This window comes from Mus pahari, chromosome 4 (assembly GCF_900095145.1).
Source record: "Mus pahari chromosome 4, PAHARI_EIJ_v1.1, whole genome shotgun sequence".
NCBI lineage: Eukaryota > Metazoa > Chordata > Mammalia > Rodentia > Muridae > Mus > Mus pahari.
The window spans coordinates 118,585,068-118,601,569 of NC_034593.1; the positions used below are offsets into that span (position 1 = coordinate 118,585,068).

A 16,502-nucleotide genomic window follows, 5' to 3' on the forward strand; every position below is an offset into this window, starting at 1 on the left:
CCATAATGAAACCTCCAACCATGTCCCTCATGATGCAAGTCTGTTAAGACCGAAACAAAACAAAACAAAACAAAACAAAATCAAAATGACAGGTTTGAGAAATCAGTGTTTTAGGAGCAAACTTCACTTTTATTTTATTTTATTTTAGTCTCTTCAGTAATTTCGGAAATCAGTCATTACCACAGCTAACTGCCTAGCATTTCTTAGTATAACAAATGTTATTGCTGTAATTCTCAAAAGCAGGTATCATGCTGACTTGAATTCTAATTAGCCTTTAAGCAAGAAGAACGCTGTATGGCTAATGCATTCTGTGTCAAGACACATTAATCAACATTATTGGGAATGCTTTTAGCACCCAGGCACATCAGCACATATTTTTCAAACCCCGTTATACTATTTTGGGGGACAATGAAAATCAGATCTGTTCAGGAATCATAAATATCAGGGAAACATGACTTGGTCTAGAGAGAGTTTTTAACACAGGTTAAGAAAATGATATATTTTACTTCTCTAATTGATAATGACTTATAAAAATAAAGTAAATAGTAGTAAATGAAAAACCAGATATTTTTCTGGGAGTGAGAACTAATCAGTTAGGACTTTCTGGCCACCACTCTGCCTAACAGATGGTATATTCTGGAAGTCTATATGGAAACATCTGGCAAGCCATTTCTGTGTAAATGAAACAGCCTCTCTGTCTCTCTATCTCTCTTTTTCTCTCTCTTTATCTCTCATCCTTCCTTTTTTCATTGGGCTAACAACTCCTGCTAAGGCTTTGTTGGTTCCTCTAACCTTTATGAAGGCTATCCTAGTGACCATGTAGAAGGTAGGGGCATAGAAATATGCCCCTGCCACTCTTAGAAAGTCATTAAGATTTTATTGTGGAATTCTAAGACTTCGTGAACTCTTTAGCAATCATTAGATTTCAGAAAAGCCATGTTCCTAAAATTTTCCCAGCTTTGCTTCATGTTTTTGTAATATAGATGGGCAGTGGTTGTTGGACATGGTTGTTGTCATGGTTGGTGGATGTGAATGTAGTGGTTGTTGATCTTGTGGTTGGAAGACAAGATTGTAGTGGTTGTTCCTCTCCTGGTTGGTGGGCGTGATTGTAGTGGCTACTGTGGTTCCTTTCTCTGTGTCCCTTTAGATTTTGTGTAGCCGACTTCATTTTGAGTTGCTATTACAGTGAGATATTTGGGGTAGTTGTTTTTCACAGGCAATAGGTAATAGCTGAAGAAACTGACTGCAAACAAAAAAAAAATATATCCTACTCAAAAAAACAGACACATTTTATTCATTAATAATTAAATTGCATGTTGTATGAAATAAAACCCAATTTTGCCTAATAAGAACAGGAAAAAAAGTGCAAAAGGTAACATTGGTATGTAGAGAGTTCCCCCCCCCCCAAATCTCTTTAATGTCTGGCTTAAAAGACTACAGCTCTATTCTCATCAACATTTCAACATTCGATTTCTAAATCTGTTGTTTGTGGTTAAGTATTTTCTACACCTCAGATAGGTAATTGGACAAAAAAAAGGTTATAGTAGTTTATTCAGATGGAGTTGCTGATATTCTTTGATATAACCTCCAAGCTCCATAAGTGCCTGTGTCTTAAAGTTTAGTCCTCATACAGACCCTGAAGCCACATCACTCAGATGCTGAAGGAGAAAAACAACAGTCTTTGCTTACTCTGGAACAGTCTAACCCTTAGGCCCTCTTCAGCACTCTAAAGCCAGGAAGGATTTCCCAAGTACATTTTCTGAACTACTACTGTAAGCCCAGGAGATAAGAAAGGTTAAGAACCCAAGATCCAAGTGGAGGTCTTCATGCCCTGACTATATCAGTAATCATCTCTGAAGTCTGAGCGAGGAGACCATGGCCCTAAAGTTACAGAGCGCTCTCAGAGGAGACCGACTCAAACTTGCAATCCTATAGCTAGACATGATGAGATTTGCCTTGACTACATCGGAATATAACATGTGTTAAGATATATGTATGTGACTGGAGCTTTTTTTTTTTTTCTTTTTTTGGAGTGGTGATCATGAGCAACGAATGATACTAAAAGCCTTTCACACCATGTAAGATCAATAGTACTAAAATTACTGAGACTGTTAAATCTGTTACTGAGTATATCTCTTGAAATTAAGTAATTTTATCCTGAACATTTCATTTCAAATTTTTAATATGTTTTTTAAAGGAAGGAAAATGCCTTTATCTAGCTGCTGAGATAGCAATGCCTTAGCAATGCCTTACATATTTGTGAATAATGCAATTGCATGCCTATTTTGTTAACTAAACACTAACTCAAATAAGGAATGCGTTTCTGCAACTTTCGCTCTGTCTTCTTTTTATTCGTGTGCTTTAATGAAGCTTCCATTTGATTGGCTAAAGAGATCATTTTATTATTTGCTTGAAAATGTGTTAAGAGTTCAAGTTTACAAGCAAACATCCAACCTCTACAATTTCATGAACATGAGAACATGACCAGTGACACTAACTTGCTCTTGAAAGTAGCAAGAAAATACATATTCAGATATATTGTAGCATATAATATCTCTATCAGTAAGATGCTATTACTTTATTAAAAGTATTTTACTTATAAATAAATATATCCCCCATATAGTATTTTTGTTTATGAATTAACAAATTATTTTGCTAAAGGTTGAATTATTCATGAATGACTTCACTGAATTGAATTCGGATTTTTATTTTGAAATATTAAGAGGTGTGTCAAAATATTTGCCAAGGAGTTCCCTCCCAGTAGGTGGAAGACTATGGGACCAAGTAGAATAGGAGCTACAGGAAATAGCCTTAGCATCAACCTCAACCAGTAGGCACAACCCTTACCTTCCTGTTCTCTGAGTGCCAAGTCAGAGGAAATCTGTGAGTGGTATGCTACCTAAAATGTTTTGTTATGTCACCCTTCTGTTCCCAACGACTTACTTTATATATATACATATAGTATCTTTGAAAAAAATCAGTTGTTTGAAACATAAATTCAGACATCTTAACATATCCAACAAACTCACTCTCTGTCTTCTGCTTAACTCCAAGTTCCATGAAACAAGGTTCAGTGACAGTTATCTTAGAGGGAAATCAATTGTACCAGTAATTCTTCCAGAAATAGTACAAACATAAATAAATCAGGAAATATGGAAATAGAACCATTATGGGTTTTGCTTTAAATTTTGGTTGCATATTTTATATTTTAAGCAATTTTGTTTCCCTTGACTAGTTAAAAAGAAAATAAATTTTATGTATAATCAAGACAACGTAGACACCAGTTCAGATTTGGGTTGGTTTTGGGTTTTAGTTTTGTTTTTTTGTTTTGTTTTTTAACATCAAATATATAATTTCTTTTCTAACACCATGTCTCCAGCTCTGATTCAGACACCAACTAGATGCCTTCAGTAGAAACCTATTCTAACTCTGTCCTTTTTAGCCTCAGGTGTCACAGATTTTAGGGCCAGTTCTGCAAGATTAACTTCATCTCAGTTGCAAGTAGGAAATTCTGGGGTAACCTGGATTATCTGCACTTTTTCTTATTTGGCTATGAATTTAGGGCAGTGATTCTCAACCTTCCTAATGCTGTAACCCTCTAATCCTCATGTTGTGATGACCTCAAAACACAAAATTATTTTCACTGCTACTTCATAACTGTAGTTTTGCTGGTTATGAATTGTAATATAAATATCTGATATGCAGAATATCTGATATATGACCCCTGTGAAGGGGGCTGTTGAACTCTCAAAGGGCTGGCATCCCACATGCGAATTAGTTGAGAATCACTAATTTAGGAGTTCTCAGTACACCCATTTTAGGAATCGGCACGACTGAGTCGTGGTTCAGGAAAACACTGTGCTATGCTTGCTGTTATAGTTTATTATAAAAGCTAAAAAAAAAAAAAAAAAGAATGTTCTGGTGAATAGGACATGTCTAGAAGATCACTAGCCACAAAAGCCTCTATCCTTGTGGATCTGAATGTCCTACCCTCCTGGCACATAACTATGTCTGCTGACTTGGAAAGTCTACACTAGCCCTGTCAGTTAAGGGTTCCTGCCTGACTGACGTCATCACTACTGTCTAGTGATTGAATCCCATCTCCAGCCATTCCCCCCTCTCCTAGGCTAAAAGATAGAACAGAATTCCATTTTTCTAGCAATCAGATTGGTTCCTTACTGTTTGACAATATCTAAGGGGCTCCCTTCAAGTCTCAGCATTTACACCAGTTCAGGGGTGGTTAGAAGGGACTAGTTACAAGCAACAAAGGCCATCCTTTATCATTCTTGTAACCCAGAGGGATTTAAGGCTTAGAAGATCTATTCTAAGACCTGGGTACCATTTATTGTGCCACAGATGAATTTCCTCCAGATAGCAGAGATAATACTTGAGAGGTATGGCAAGAAGCAGGATTTTTTTTTTCCTTTGATACTGAACATTACAAAATCACTCCCCTGCCCATATCTGTTGTTTCAGTTCTATAACGTTACTTACCACTTTAGCCTAAAAAGGAAAACAGTTGGCTTATAGTCTGCAAAAGACAAGAGTTTAAGCTGAGCACAGCAGGTGCTTCTGGCCCTGGGTCCCTGAAGAGACTGCAATGGGTGAGGAATCCAGGGCTTTGTTCTCTTTAGAAGCCTCTAAGGGGAGGGATCATCCACCTCCACACTCCCTCACAAGGTTCTTGCAGACCTCAGTCCTTAGTCTGTGGCAGCTCCATCGGGCAACTCAAACAGTTTGCTCCCCTCGAAACAAGTGACCCAAGTGGGAAACTACGGGGAAGACCCACCCCAAATAGAAGCCACTCTGCACAGCTTCGTCTCAGATGTGATGTCCCTTCACTCCCTGGATGTTTTATTCAGTAGATTTGCATAGTGAATTTATACTTGACTTCGGGGGAAAAGATTTCACAAGGCTATGAATACATGAATGGTGTCTTAGAAGACCTTCCACAGCCACCCAAACACAAAGGGTCTTAATGTGATGAGTGGCAGGAAACACCAGACAACAGATGAGAGAAGAAATTATCATAGACACATTTATCCAGTGACCTTGTCACTTTCTTCCGTGTCTCTGGAGCTTTGCCCTGAATGTCCACTGATGAGCATCTTATAGTAAGTAGTCTGATCTCAGCCAGAGCAGTTGTATATAATCAAGGAAATGATGTGGCAGTAGGAAGAACTGAGTGTACCGTCTGATGAATAATGCCTGAGTTTGCCATCTTTTTTTTTTCCTAAGGGAGAACCAGGCTTCATTGGTCCTCAGGGAGAACCAGGCTTACCAGGGCTACCAGGAACAAAAGTAAGTTGACATTTCTTCCCTTTACTTTCCTGTGAAAATTGTGTCCTCTCTGTCAAAGGAAAGGTCAGATGACTCTGCTATTTAGGTGACCAGGTACTTCTGCCTTCGAACCGCGGCAGCCTGATCCACCCAGGCATGCAATTGGAAGTTATACCCAGGAAGCTCTAGGCATCACGGAGGGTGGGTGGAATATAGTAGTTGTTAAAGATTGTCCTCTAGATTCCTCAGTATGTGTTGTGATGCCGCTGGCTTCCCAGCTACCCGGAAAGGTAACTAAGCAGAAAGGAGGGCTGGAGGTGGCCATCCCCTGCTCTTCCTCATCCGTCTTAGGATACATTTGTAAACTGGACACTAACCCCATCCCCACGGATGTTACAGAGATGTCTAAATACTTCATTCCACAAGGATCTACCCTGAATGGTGTTTTCAGAAGTATTCTATAATGAAAACCATCTCTTGGTGTTCTCTTTGGCAACCATAAAGAGGACCCTGAAAGCAAAAGCTGTGTGTGGCCACACAACAAGAATGCAGTGCTGCGGATAGTGTCAGGCCCGGAGTTCTTGCTCTATCTACCCATAAGACATAAAAAGATAGGACTCGGATGATGGAGCTGTGCTCGTGACAGACTCGTGAATCAAAGGGACAAAGTGACATCAACATATAGTCATTTACTTTTGAACCACGGCAGACTCTGCCTCGGTGAGTTCCGCATTCACCAGAAATAAACCAAGGGTGATTTCCAATAGTTAAGGAACTATGTCATGGTCTATTCAAACAGACTAGTCCTCATTTCTGCTTTGGTCAAGTGAAACTAACTCTAATCCTAGGGAGTAGAAACTGTTCATGGTCTATGGGGACTGGAACTCAATAGGGTTATGCAATGGTTGCTTTCCAAAGAAATCTCATTTTCACATAATGAGCTATCAGGCCCATTAGCAAAATATGGAAATGTTCTGTTTAAGCCTGAACAGATCCACACAAGACAGACCTTTCTTAGAGAGGAAATAAGTTGTCTGTTGATATGAAAACTGTTGGATTTTTTGGAGCTTGGAGCTTTAAAACCAGGAGAGGAGAGAAGGTGACCAAGCAGAGACGTATACCCACCACCACAGGAGGAGAGGAAGTTCCAGCAGGGGAAGCCATTGTGATCTCCTGCCGATTTTTGCTATACAGTAGAAGAAACCCAACTGGTAGAGATACCTACCCCTAAATGCCCTTTTTATAGACAGCAGCTATACCATTCCATAGTTTTCTTGAGAGGGATATCCAGTCATAGAGCCATGAAGTTGGCAGTAATTGCTGTTATAAAGGCACTCGGCATGATTCTGAAGAGCAGATACTTCACTCTGAAGCTCAAAGAGAGGGAAGGGATGTGATATACCTGTGTGGCATTTCTACAAGCTTGTAGATGCATAAAAAGCCATCCTTAGCAATATTCTAAACGTAATTGTTAGCTGAATTGCCTGTCTGAATTGCCTCAGGATAAGTTGGATCCTGAGGGGAAAATCTGCCATTTGAACATCTATTTCGACCCAACAATGGTCTTTTACAATTTTTGTACATGGTCTGGATTTTTACCCCTAACAATGGATCTAAAAAATAAACAAAAGATTGTATCTCTAACTTGCAGGGCAGTGAAGACAGATTCTAAGGAAGAAAGACTAATAGCATCTAGATATCTGTAGTAGGGATGGTGTGTCCCCAAGGACTGTCCCTGTGCCTTTGTCTAAAACTACATTTGCCTGGAAAACTTAACTTTCTGTCTAAGTACAAGAAAACAGGGTATCACAGTACAAAGCATGGAACTTCACCACTGTGCTAAACATTCGCTAGAATTAGTTAAAATTCACTACAGAATATGAGATTTCCACTTTACAATAATAATAATATAATAAATTAATAATAGGCCATACTGAAACCCTTTAAAAGTCCTTATGTTTATTTACATAGCTGCATTTAACAAGCTATTTCCTTGTTTATAGAATGGAGACTATAAGGAAGAATTGCATTATTGAGTTCTAGAGATACAGAAGGAACATCAATGAGTGAATGGGTGGGTGGGTCAGTGGCTAGGTAGGTAAACATGTATGTACATACATGTACACATACATATATGGAGGAGGAGGAGGAGGTTAAGGAGGAGTTTTATTAGGGGAATTAACTCTGGTGGTTATGGAGGCAAAAATGTCCCACATAAAGCCAGCTATCCACACTAGAAGGATGCTAAGAATGTGACTCTACCTCGGCCTGAAGGTTTCAGAATCCTAGAAGCTGATACTGAAACTCCGAGGCAGCCGTTAAAGGTCTGGGATGCGGTGCCTGGTGCTAATCTTGCCGTTGGGGTAGAAGACTGCAGTGTGGTGTCATGGGCAGGAGAAGGAGCTATAGAGGGAGAGACGGCTTGGCTGTCTTCCGCCTTTGATTCTGTCCATCCCGAGCCAACTATTTTAAGGGTAAGCCTTCCCCAGTCAGTCCACCACTGACCAGTGTGCAGTCTCCTCCTAGATACAATGAGAATGTTCCAGCAGCTCCATAGGCGCTTGCTGGCCCAGGCAAGACGGCACCAAAAATGAACAATCTCAGGTCGGTTTGTGCACATAGTGGGACCAGTCATGTTCAGAGATTAGTGTAGCACCAGTACATTGTGGCTAAGCAGTGGTGCTCTGTTAACCTTGGTTTTAGTGAACTCCGGTACTCTTTGCCAGAGAAGAGCCATGGGGTGGCTGCTATTTATCTGTCTTGTGATTTGTGACAGGGTGATCGTGGGGAGGCGGGGCCTCCTGGAAGAGGTGAACGAGGAGATCCTGGAGCCCCAGGCCCAAAGGTCAGTCACTCTTATACTGAAAGAGAGCGTTCCTTGGTCTGGGAATAGATGTTTCTTGCTCTAAAGCAGGCAACTAACTCTTCAGCAGATACAAAACCAACCCAAATCATAAATGCCTCATTGAAATGCACACTGGTGGCTAGTGATCTTGCAGTTCAACTTTTCTTGTTTACTCCATGCAGCTCAGTGAAGAAATTTAATAACATCTCTGGATGTAAATGGACAGGTGCTGTCATGTTGCACATTATCACTCAATGTGTGGTACAGCTGGCTGAGGGGGGACAAAAAACAACTCATTGCTGGGTGCTGTGTTCGTTTCCATGGTAACTTGGTAGCCTGTAACACCTTGAAAATATTATGGCCAAGGTTTTATTTGCCTATGCAATCTTTATTTACCTAAACATTATGCAAACTAACGTGGCCACACCCTAGTCTAATAGCCAGCCCCTCCTGGAGATGAGGGGGATGGTCTCTGAAGAAAAAGAAATCTATGCATAGAAGCCCTGCTGAGACTCATACAAGTCACTCACAGAGCTCTCCCAGCCACTGAAGGAAAACTGTCCCCAAAGTCATAATTGACAGAGACCAGGGAGTGAGCCCCTGCTACGGCAATACGTATGCTGTGTATCATTACAAGCAATACTATGCAGCACTGTTGGGCAGGGCAGGTGAAGTGTGTTCATGACTCCTCCTGATTCTGAGCCACTGTTCTTACCTTCTCTGTCCTTCTTTTTCTCATCTGCATACTCTCTTACAATAGGGGAAGCAAGGTGAATCAGGAGCTAGAGGCCCGAAGGGGTCAAAGGTCAGTAACCAGTAACCATTTTGATGTGACTGCAGGCCTTCGAGAGCTGTGTCTTTTGCCTTTTCCACCGAGTCCTGTTATAGATAAAACCCGTTTCTTTGGGGGATTTATATTTGGTTTGTCCCTGTGATTGTATCACAAGGCACTTGGCTTTCTTTTTTTTCTTTTCTTTTTGTTTTTGTCTGATCTTATCCTTTAGACTATTCTTTTTCTTAACCTGAGTGTGTGTGTGTGTGTGTGTGTGTGTGTGTGTGTTGTGCTGTATGCCATAAGACACATGCGGAGGTCAGAGGATAATCTGGGAGTCAGTTCTTTCCCTCCATGACCTGGGATCCAGGGATGGAATTCAGGTTGTCAGGCTCAGTGGCAAGTGTCTTTACCTGCTGAGCCATTTGTTAGCCCCCTTCAGGCTATTCTTTGAGAGAGGGCAGATGGCATGTTTCTTGAGAATAGTTTATTTGGAAAAAAATAAATGATTTATGTAATGTATGCTCTTAATCTTCATTTCCTATCTTTGTGACAAATGTTCATGTCATACTTTAGTTTGTTACCTAACTCCATTCAGAGAGGTAAAAATGTCACCCTAGGGCCAGGAGCAGGGCTCAGTCAGTAAGACTGCTTCCTGTCCATGTGAGGCTCTGACTTTGACTCCCCAGAACCCACATAACAGCTGAAGCATCTGTAACCCCTGCACTCCTGCAAGAAGATAGGAGGAAAGATGGGGGGCTTCCCAGAAGCTAGCCTGGCTCACACCATGGAAAAATACCAAAGAGGCCCTGTTTCAAATTAGGTGGAAGACAGGCACAGACACCCACGGTTGTGCGCTGACCTGCACACACTCACTGCAACTCAGTGCAGGCACATGCACATGCATTAAATAATACTAGAAATAAAATGTCACCAACAATAGCAATGGTCCCTTTGTTGTGATGCTTATAAATAGCATGTATACTGTTGCTTAAAATGTTGTTAGCTAATAACCAGGAAAAATAAAAAATTGGACTAGAGATTAAAGATTGTTGGTTCCCTAGAGATTAGAACCTGTTAATTGCTGTTAATAGCCTGCATAGGAAAAAATTATAACTGCACAGTCCCCGTATCTGTCTTCAGTGGTCCTTGCCTACAGACAGGAAGATGATTTGCATTTCATATAGAAAGGGACTCTAATTGTAAATTATTAAAACCTTTAAATATACCCACATTTAAGTGTTTTCTACTACTTGCCCATTAGACTTCTGATCATTCGGAAAGTTGGACTATTCTTGGTATCTTTGTAGGTGGGGTTATAACACTGTAAATAAAACCCCAGAGATTATTTCTTACTGCTTTGAAAGAGAAAAAGAAAGAAGGCACAGAGAGAAAAAGAAGAAGGGGAGAGGGGGCATCAAGGAAGCCTGGCCAATCCAGTCTCTCTGGCTGCTCTCACCTTCAGCACTAAGTGTTGAAATAGCTACAGGTAGATCTCTGTCATCTGAGGGAGGTCCAGCCTCTGACCTTACACTGCTGTTCTCCCTAGAATGAGTTCTCTATTCCTTCCTTCCTGTCCCAACTTTCTCTCCATTTCTTCTCTGGGGACAGATGCCATGTTGGCTTGTCACTTTTCCCATTACTCAGACTCCCTTCAGAGGAGAGCAGCCCTGCTCACCCTAAAACAGAGGTCACCAGGGAAATCACTCACATTGCTTTTGCCCATCCCACCTGGCCAGAGAGAACACAGCCAGTCCGATTGCTCCACAATGCCCTGCTTTCTGAGAAGGGTTGAGGTGGTGGTGGTGGTGGTGGTTGCTTCATATGTATGCATTCATGTTTAAAGTGTGGTAACAAACGAGTCTTTGTATGCGATCGATTGCTACATCAGTGGTCCTCCAGCTAATTTATGGTTTTGTTTTGTGGCCAAAGGGTGATCGTGGAGACAAAGGAGACTCTGGCGCTCTGGGACCGCGGGTGAGTGTTTTCTTGTCTAGATTCAGACTCGGAGGCATGTCGGTGTGATTTTTGTGAGCCGCACCAGAACAGACACTACACAGTAAAAGCATTAGTGGTAGACCCTGATCGTCCCAGCGTGACTACATCCTTGCCATTTGTGTTGTTATCCAGCAGCAGGTACTGTAGAGACGCTTACCATACAGTGCACTTTATTCTGGAACAAAAACTAGAAAGCCTTCAGCAACCCAGCTAATGAGACTTCAGTTTTTTAGTTAAGACAATAGTCCATATATTCATACTCCTTAGGAAAGTCAGGGGATTGGGATATGGATCATGGAAGTTCTTCAGAAGCTGTATTAGGTAGAATAAAAGTCTGAACAAATAGAGAGATGTGTGGGCTTTAGTAGTCTTGAATAGGGGTGTATATTTGTGAATGTATAATATTCTCTTTTGTTTTCCATTTCCTCTAATATTGGAGAAATTGGGACGTATGGAATAACAGTCCTATGGGGGAGCCAAGCATTTCCTACAGAGCTCTGTCCAGCACTGCTCTCTTCTTAAGGAATGAGGAAGTGACCTGTGACACATGAACAAATAGAAGGGGGTTAGGGGTTCTCTCAATAAATACAAAGACGGCCAATAATAATTTCCAAGATGCAAAGTTTAACTTGTGCCTTGGAATCTGTTTCACATCCACCATAGACAGGAAGTTATAACTGATCCCTCCCCTTTACAATATGAATGAAATTTAAGTTCACTTACTATCCTGAAATGTAACTGTGTCTTAGTAAGGAAATAACAGTTTGGGGAGGGAGCCTCAAGCTACTCCACTTTTACCAGCATCTTGTATTCTAGGCTGAAACTCATGACTTTCTCTTGTTTGGGGTCACAGGGTCCGCCTGGGCAAAAGGGAGATCCAGGAGCCACTGAGGTCATAGACTACAACGGCAACCTCCACGAGGCCTTGCAGGCAAGTGACGCTTCTCTACCCTAAGACGCACGGAGAGTGACACACACAGTTAAGTGTGTTGGTTTTCTGTTGCTGTGTTAAGCGACCAGGCCCCAACCACAACTTAGGAAAGAGGCTGTTTTAGCTTGTGGTTCCAGAAGGCTAGAGTTCATAATGGCAGTAAGGCGTGGCATCAGGCGCAGGAAGCTGAGAACTCGAATCTTCTGTCAAAAACATGAAGCAGAGACTAAACCGGAAGAGGGGTGAGGCTCTTAATTCTCAAACCCTGACCCCAGTGATGTGCTTCCTCCAGCTGTATCACCTGTGTCACCTCCCCAAACATTACCACCAACTGGGGACTGAGTGTTCAACTATCCAAGCCTACAGGGACATTCTCCCTCAACCCACTCTCCCACAGCTGGCCCACGTAGCTCGTCGCTGATTTCTCTGTCCACCACTTCCTGGAAGCACATCTACTCCCTCCCAAGCCCTCCTGTCTCCTTCACCAGGAGTCTTTAATTTGTACCATCTTAAATTCTTGCTTTTGTTTCTCTTTTACTTTTAAATATTCCTAAACTTTATCAGGTATAAACATTGTGTTCGTTTAGGTAAATGTTTGCTTCCTTACTCAAAGAGGGAATTTTACAAGGCCGAGCAGGAGCTGGACTGAATCAATTGGATTCAGGTTTCATCTGCCTGGCTTACCAGAGATGTGACCTGGCCAGTTCTTTCACTTTTGTGTCCCTCTCTTTCTCCATATTTGAAATGAAGATACGAGCTGTGAATAGCTCATTGAGTTATTGGGGAGCAAATTACTAAAGATGTGTCACACACTTAGGAAGCCACCTCTTGGTCTTCATTGTGCATCTGTGGCTACCATTCCATTTATTTCTTTTCATTCAGTGAAAACGAGTGGCTTGCTCTCCTACCCTTGCTTCTTATTCATGCTTTCTGTTTTACACATGTCCATTATACTGTCACCCAGTAGTGACCCTTGGGTAAAGTCTGTAATAGTCATCTCCCTCAACCTTCCTGTGACACTTCTACCAAATCACCATCCTTTCAAAAATCTTTTTGCCTTATCTGGCTTTCTGCTCTCCATCCTTTCCTTCTCTTGCTCTAGTGAAGCTGTTCTCTTTCGGTGTTCCACACATTTTATCCACCCTGACTGGCTAGCCTGAAGTCCCTGATCTTTCCTTAGGTCCAACAGCTGTTCCTCTGTGGTTCCGCCGTTTCTGGGGTCTCATGGCCACGTGTTTTCCTTACTGACTTGCACACATACACCCTGTTCTGCTGTGTACTTCTCCCACCAAGTACATGACTCATCTGATCAACTAACTAACTAACTTGATACCATTTGTCTTCCTCTTGCTCAAGACAGAAGGTTTAGAAGCCTCTTACAGATGTTCCTGAAACCTGTCCTAGCAGGAGCGTTCTCAAAGCGTATCCCCTCATACCCAACCTGTGCATTCCCAAATACTGGTGCACAGGCTGTTTACTCATATCTAACACTGAACCAATCTTGTGACCAATTTTGCCACCCCAGTGTCTCCTTGCCCTTCTGATCTAACCTGTGAATGCCTCTAAGGCTGATTTTTTTTCATAAGCTGTCATTACTTTTATTACTGTAATTTGCTAAAATCTCTTCATGAGTCCTTATTGCCTACTGGACTAAGACCAGATTCCTCCATCTGACATCATTTAAGGCTCTACCCTGCTCTATTTGCTTCCAGGATATTTTTTCCCATGACATGGTCATTTTAATCATATCTCCACAAATCTTTTTTGCCTAGGTTCATTCATTACTTTTCCTGTCTTTTATCCTTGAATCTGATCCATAAATTCACTGCTGTCACCAGCTGGGTTCTTTTTCTAAGTCCATACAGTGCAAGTCAGGGTCCAATATTGGACATGATTACTCTCTAATCACATAATCAGTTTTGGTTTTTAAATACCATGCTCTACATTTCTTGGTGACAGAAAATAAGTCCTATGTTTATATTGCCTGGGCTTGTAAATGTGCAATGAGCAGTTAGTGACTGGACGAATGATTATATTTTCTGTGTATAAGCCATTTTTTAGATTAAAAGCACACAAGATGCCTTAACAACTTTCCTCTATTTTATACCTATTTTAATATTTCTATCCTCATGATTTTGCCAGTGTGGTCTAATTTTCATAGTTTTATGTGGGCTTCGCTACCTCTGCTGGCCTTTTTTATTCCCATGTTTCCTATCTGGACAGATGTGGATTGGATAATATATTCAGCCAACAGCCTGATTTAGCATTCCTCATTACAAGCGGCTTAAACACAAACAGCAACCTTGGGGTTATTGTCAAATTCTTGAGCCAACTTTCTAAATGTTTCCCTTTCCCACTACAAGTTGATAATTTTATATGGAGATGCAGAGACAAAGAATAGTCAGGGTTTTTTTTTATTTTGTTTTTTGTTGTTTTGGGGCCTACAATGTTTTCAAAATTCTTACTTAGTAAAATAGGGACTGCTCTTAAACTTTATTAGCAATATTATACTGCCCCATAGGCCTTGTCTCATCCTTTAAGTTGTGTTCCAGTTGCTTCCTGTGCTCTGTAGAGTACCTGACCATCCAAAAAAGGTCTTAGAGGGAAGCTTTTAGATTATAGTTCCTGTGGGATGGAGTCCATCATGGTAGAATAGACGTGGTGAAAGACATCGGAGGTATGGACGCAAAAGCAGAAAGATAGCTGTTCACATTGTTCACACTCAGGAAAAAGAGAAGGAGGGATGTGGCTGTTCACATTGTGTTCACACTCAGGAAAAAGAGAGGGCTGGTTGTGGGTATGGGGTGAGGCTATAAACCCTCAAAGCCCACCGCCAGTCATGCTTCTTCCAGGAAGGCTCTACCTCCCTAAAGATTCTATAACCTTCCCAAGCAGTGCCACAAACTTGGGGACCAAGCATTCAAATACTTAAGCCCACGGGGGACACTTCTCCTCCAAATCATCCTGAGAGGCATCCACTTCTCTACTCTTCCAAGAAATCCTCCAGTTTTACTGGCAATTTCTGCAACGTATTGAAGTGTTTTTAAAGCATTCTTTGCATGAGCGGGCATATGGGCTAAGCTTATACTGAAGTGGACATTTCTATCTCATTCTTCCCTCCACCGCGTACGAGATGGGTCATTTTAGGGAAATCACTGTATCTATGCTTCACTGACCTTGTCTGCAAAATGGAGTCAATGTTTTTGTAAGAGCTCAGGAAATGCAGAGGATAACCTGAGGGTAGTTTTTAAGAGCTCCTGAACAGTCTCTACTGGAGTTCCTAAAAGCACTGTACGTTTTGAAAAATAAATCTGACAGCTGTTTCTTAAAATGAAAAGGTGCATACTCCCAGCGTCCCTTTCTCATCTTGAGTTCTGTATGACCGTAAAGCATATCCAGTCTGTATCTGCCATAGTCATGATTTTACACTGTCTCCCAGCCTAGTGATGTATTATTGCTGGGAAACCATATGCTGTGTTTATAAAGAGCTTAGAGTCATTTTCAGTTGACGGCTATTTGTTTATCTTCCTAACAAAGTACTCTAGTGGATTAAGGGTCTCTAATAAAATCAGTCAAGTCAGGGCATTAGAGGAAGAGGGAGCTGATAAACATTTATTCTCCTCAATCTCTCACCAATGATGGATGGTGCTTGCTTCATGATTGTATCCTTTAAAGAAACATTTTGTCCAAAACTCTAGAATAACTACATGGATATGAATGTATTACAGTTACACTATCACATTAGAGCTATAAATTTTCACGTGGCTTTGGTTAAAAACTGCTATTCTATGAAATAGTTCAGATTATGAAAAAAAAAATGTTGAGCCTAGTTTAAGTAACTTTCCTGGGTCCAGTATCCAATGTAGGAGATAAAATAGTTGAAGCACTATGGATATTATGCGCCTAAGATATTTGGCATTCTGAATTTGGTATTTATAATTTCCATCCATTCATTTGTAGTTAAATGAGAAACAAAATTAAATTCATATAACAAATGGCTGAGTATATGCTTTTGACTGGAGCTGAAGATATGGAGTAAAATAAAAACCTAATGCATCTCATTATTTTTCTGTCTGACACCAAGCAACATAAAAAAGAATTTATCTCGCTCAACTGCTCGAACCCATCTTCCCTCCCTGCCCAGTCCTACTCTAGACTTGTTAGACTTGTCTTTCCCATAGTGAAAGGTCTACATTCCCCAAGTTAACGTGTGCTGTCTAGGTTCTGGCTTTGCAAATTACTCTCCTGTGTCTGTTTGGTTGGAAAGATGATTAAATTATGTTGGTCTACAAAAACAAAAGATATTGTGGTTTATGTGAACATTGCCTTAAGCCTTTTTTGGTTTGACTCAAGATGGTTAAAAATTCACAAATCACAATAAAAACATCTCTGTTTCCTAGGTTTCTTTTTTAAAAAAAAAATTATCACTAACACTGTACTGTAATTCATTATTTTTATATACTTAAAAATACAATTGCATCATTTCCCTTTTCTTTTCTTCCCTCTAACCCCTCCTACACCCACAAACATACTCCCAAACTCACAGCCGCCGCCGCCGCCTCCTCCTCCTCCTCCTCCTCCTCTTCTTCTTCTTCTTCTTCTTCCTCCTCTTCTTCTTCTTCCTCTTCTTCTTTTTCTTCCTCCTCTTCTTCTTCTTCTTCCTCCTCTTCTTCTTC

General features: G+C 41.0%; 1 protein-coding gene across 6 annotated transcripts in view; it reads left to right on the plus strand.

Moving 5' to 3' along the window:
• Col25a1 (collagen type XXV alpha 1 chain) overlaps positions 1-16,502 on the plus strand; it is a 417,766-nt gene that overhangs the window by 357,483 nt on the left and 43,781 nt on the right. For all 6 annotated transcript variants that reach the window (XM_029537736.1, XM_029537737.1, XM_021195769.2 and 3 more), the window contains 5 exons: positions 5,239-5,301; positions 8,057-8,125; positions 8,886-8,930; positions 10,830-10,874; positions 11,749-11,826. In XM_029537736.1, the coding sequence (XP_029393596.1) occupies positions 5,239-5,301; positions 8,057-8,125; positions 8,886-8,930; positions 10,830-10,874; positions 11,749-11,826 (300 nt within the window). The remainder of the gene's footprint in view (positions 1-5,238; positions 5,302-8,056; positions 8,126-8,885; positions 8,931-10,829; positions 10,875-11,748; positions 11,827-16,502) is intronic.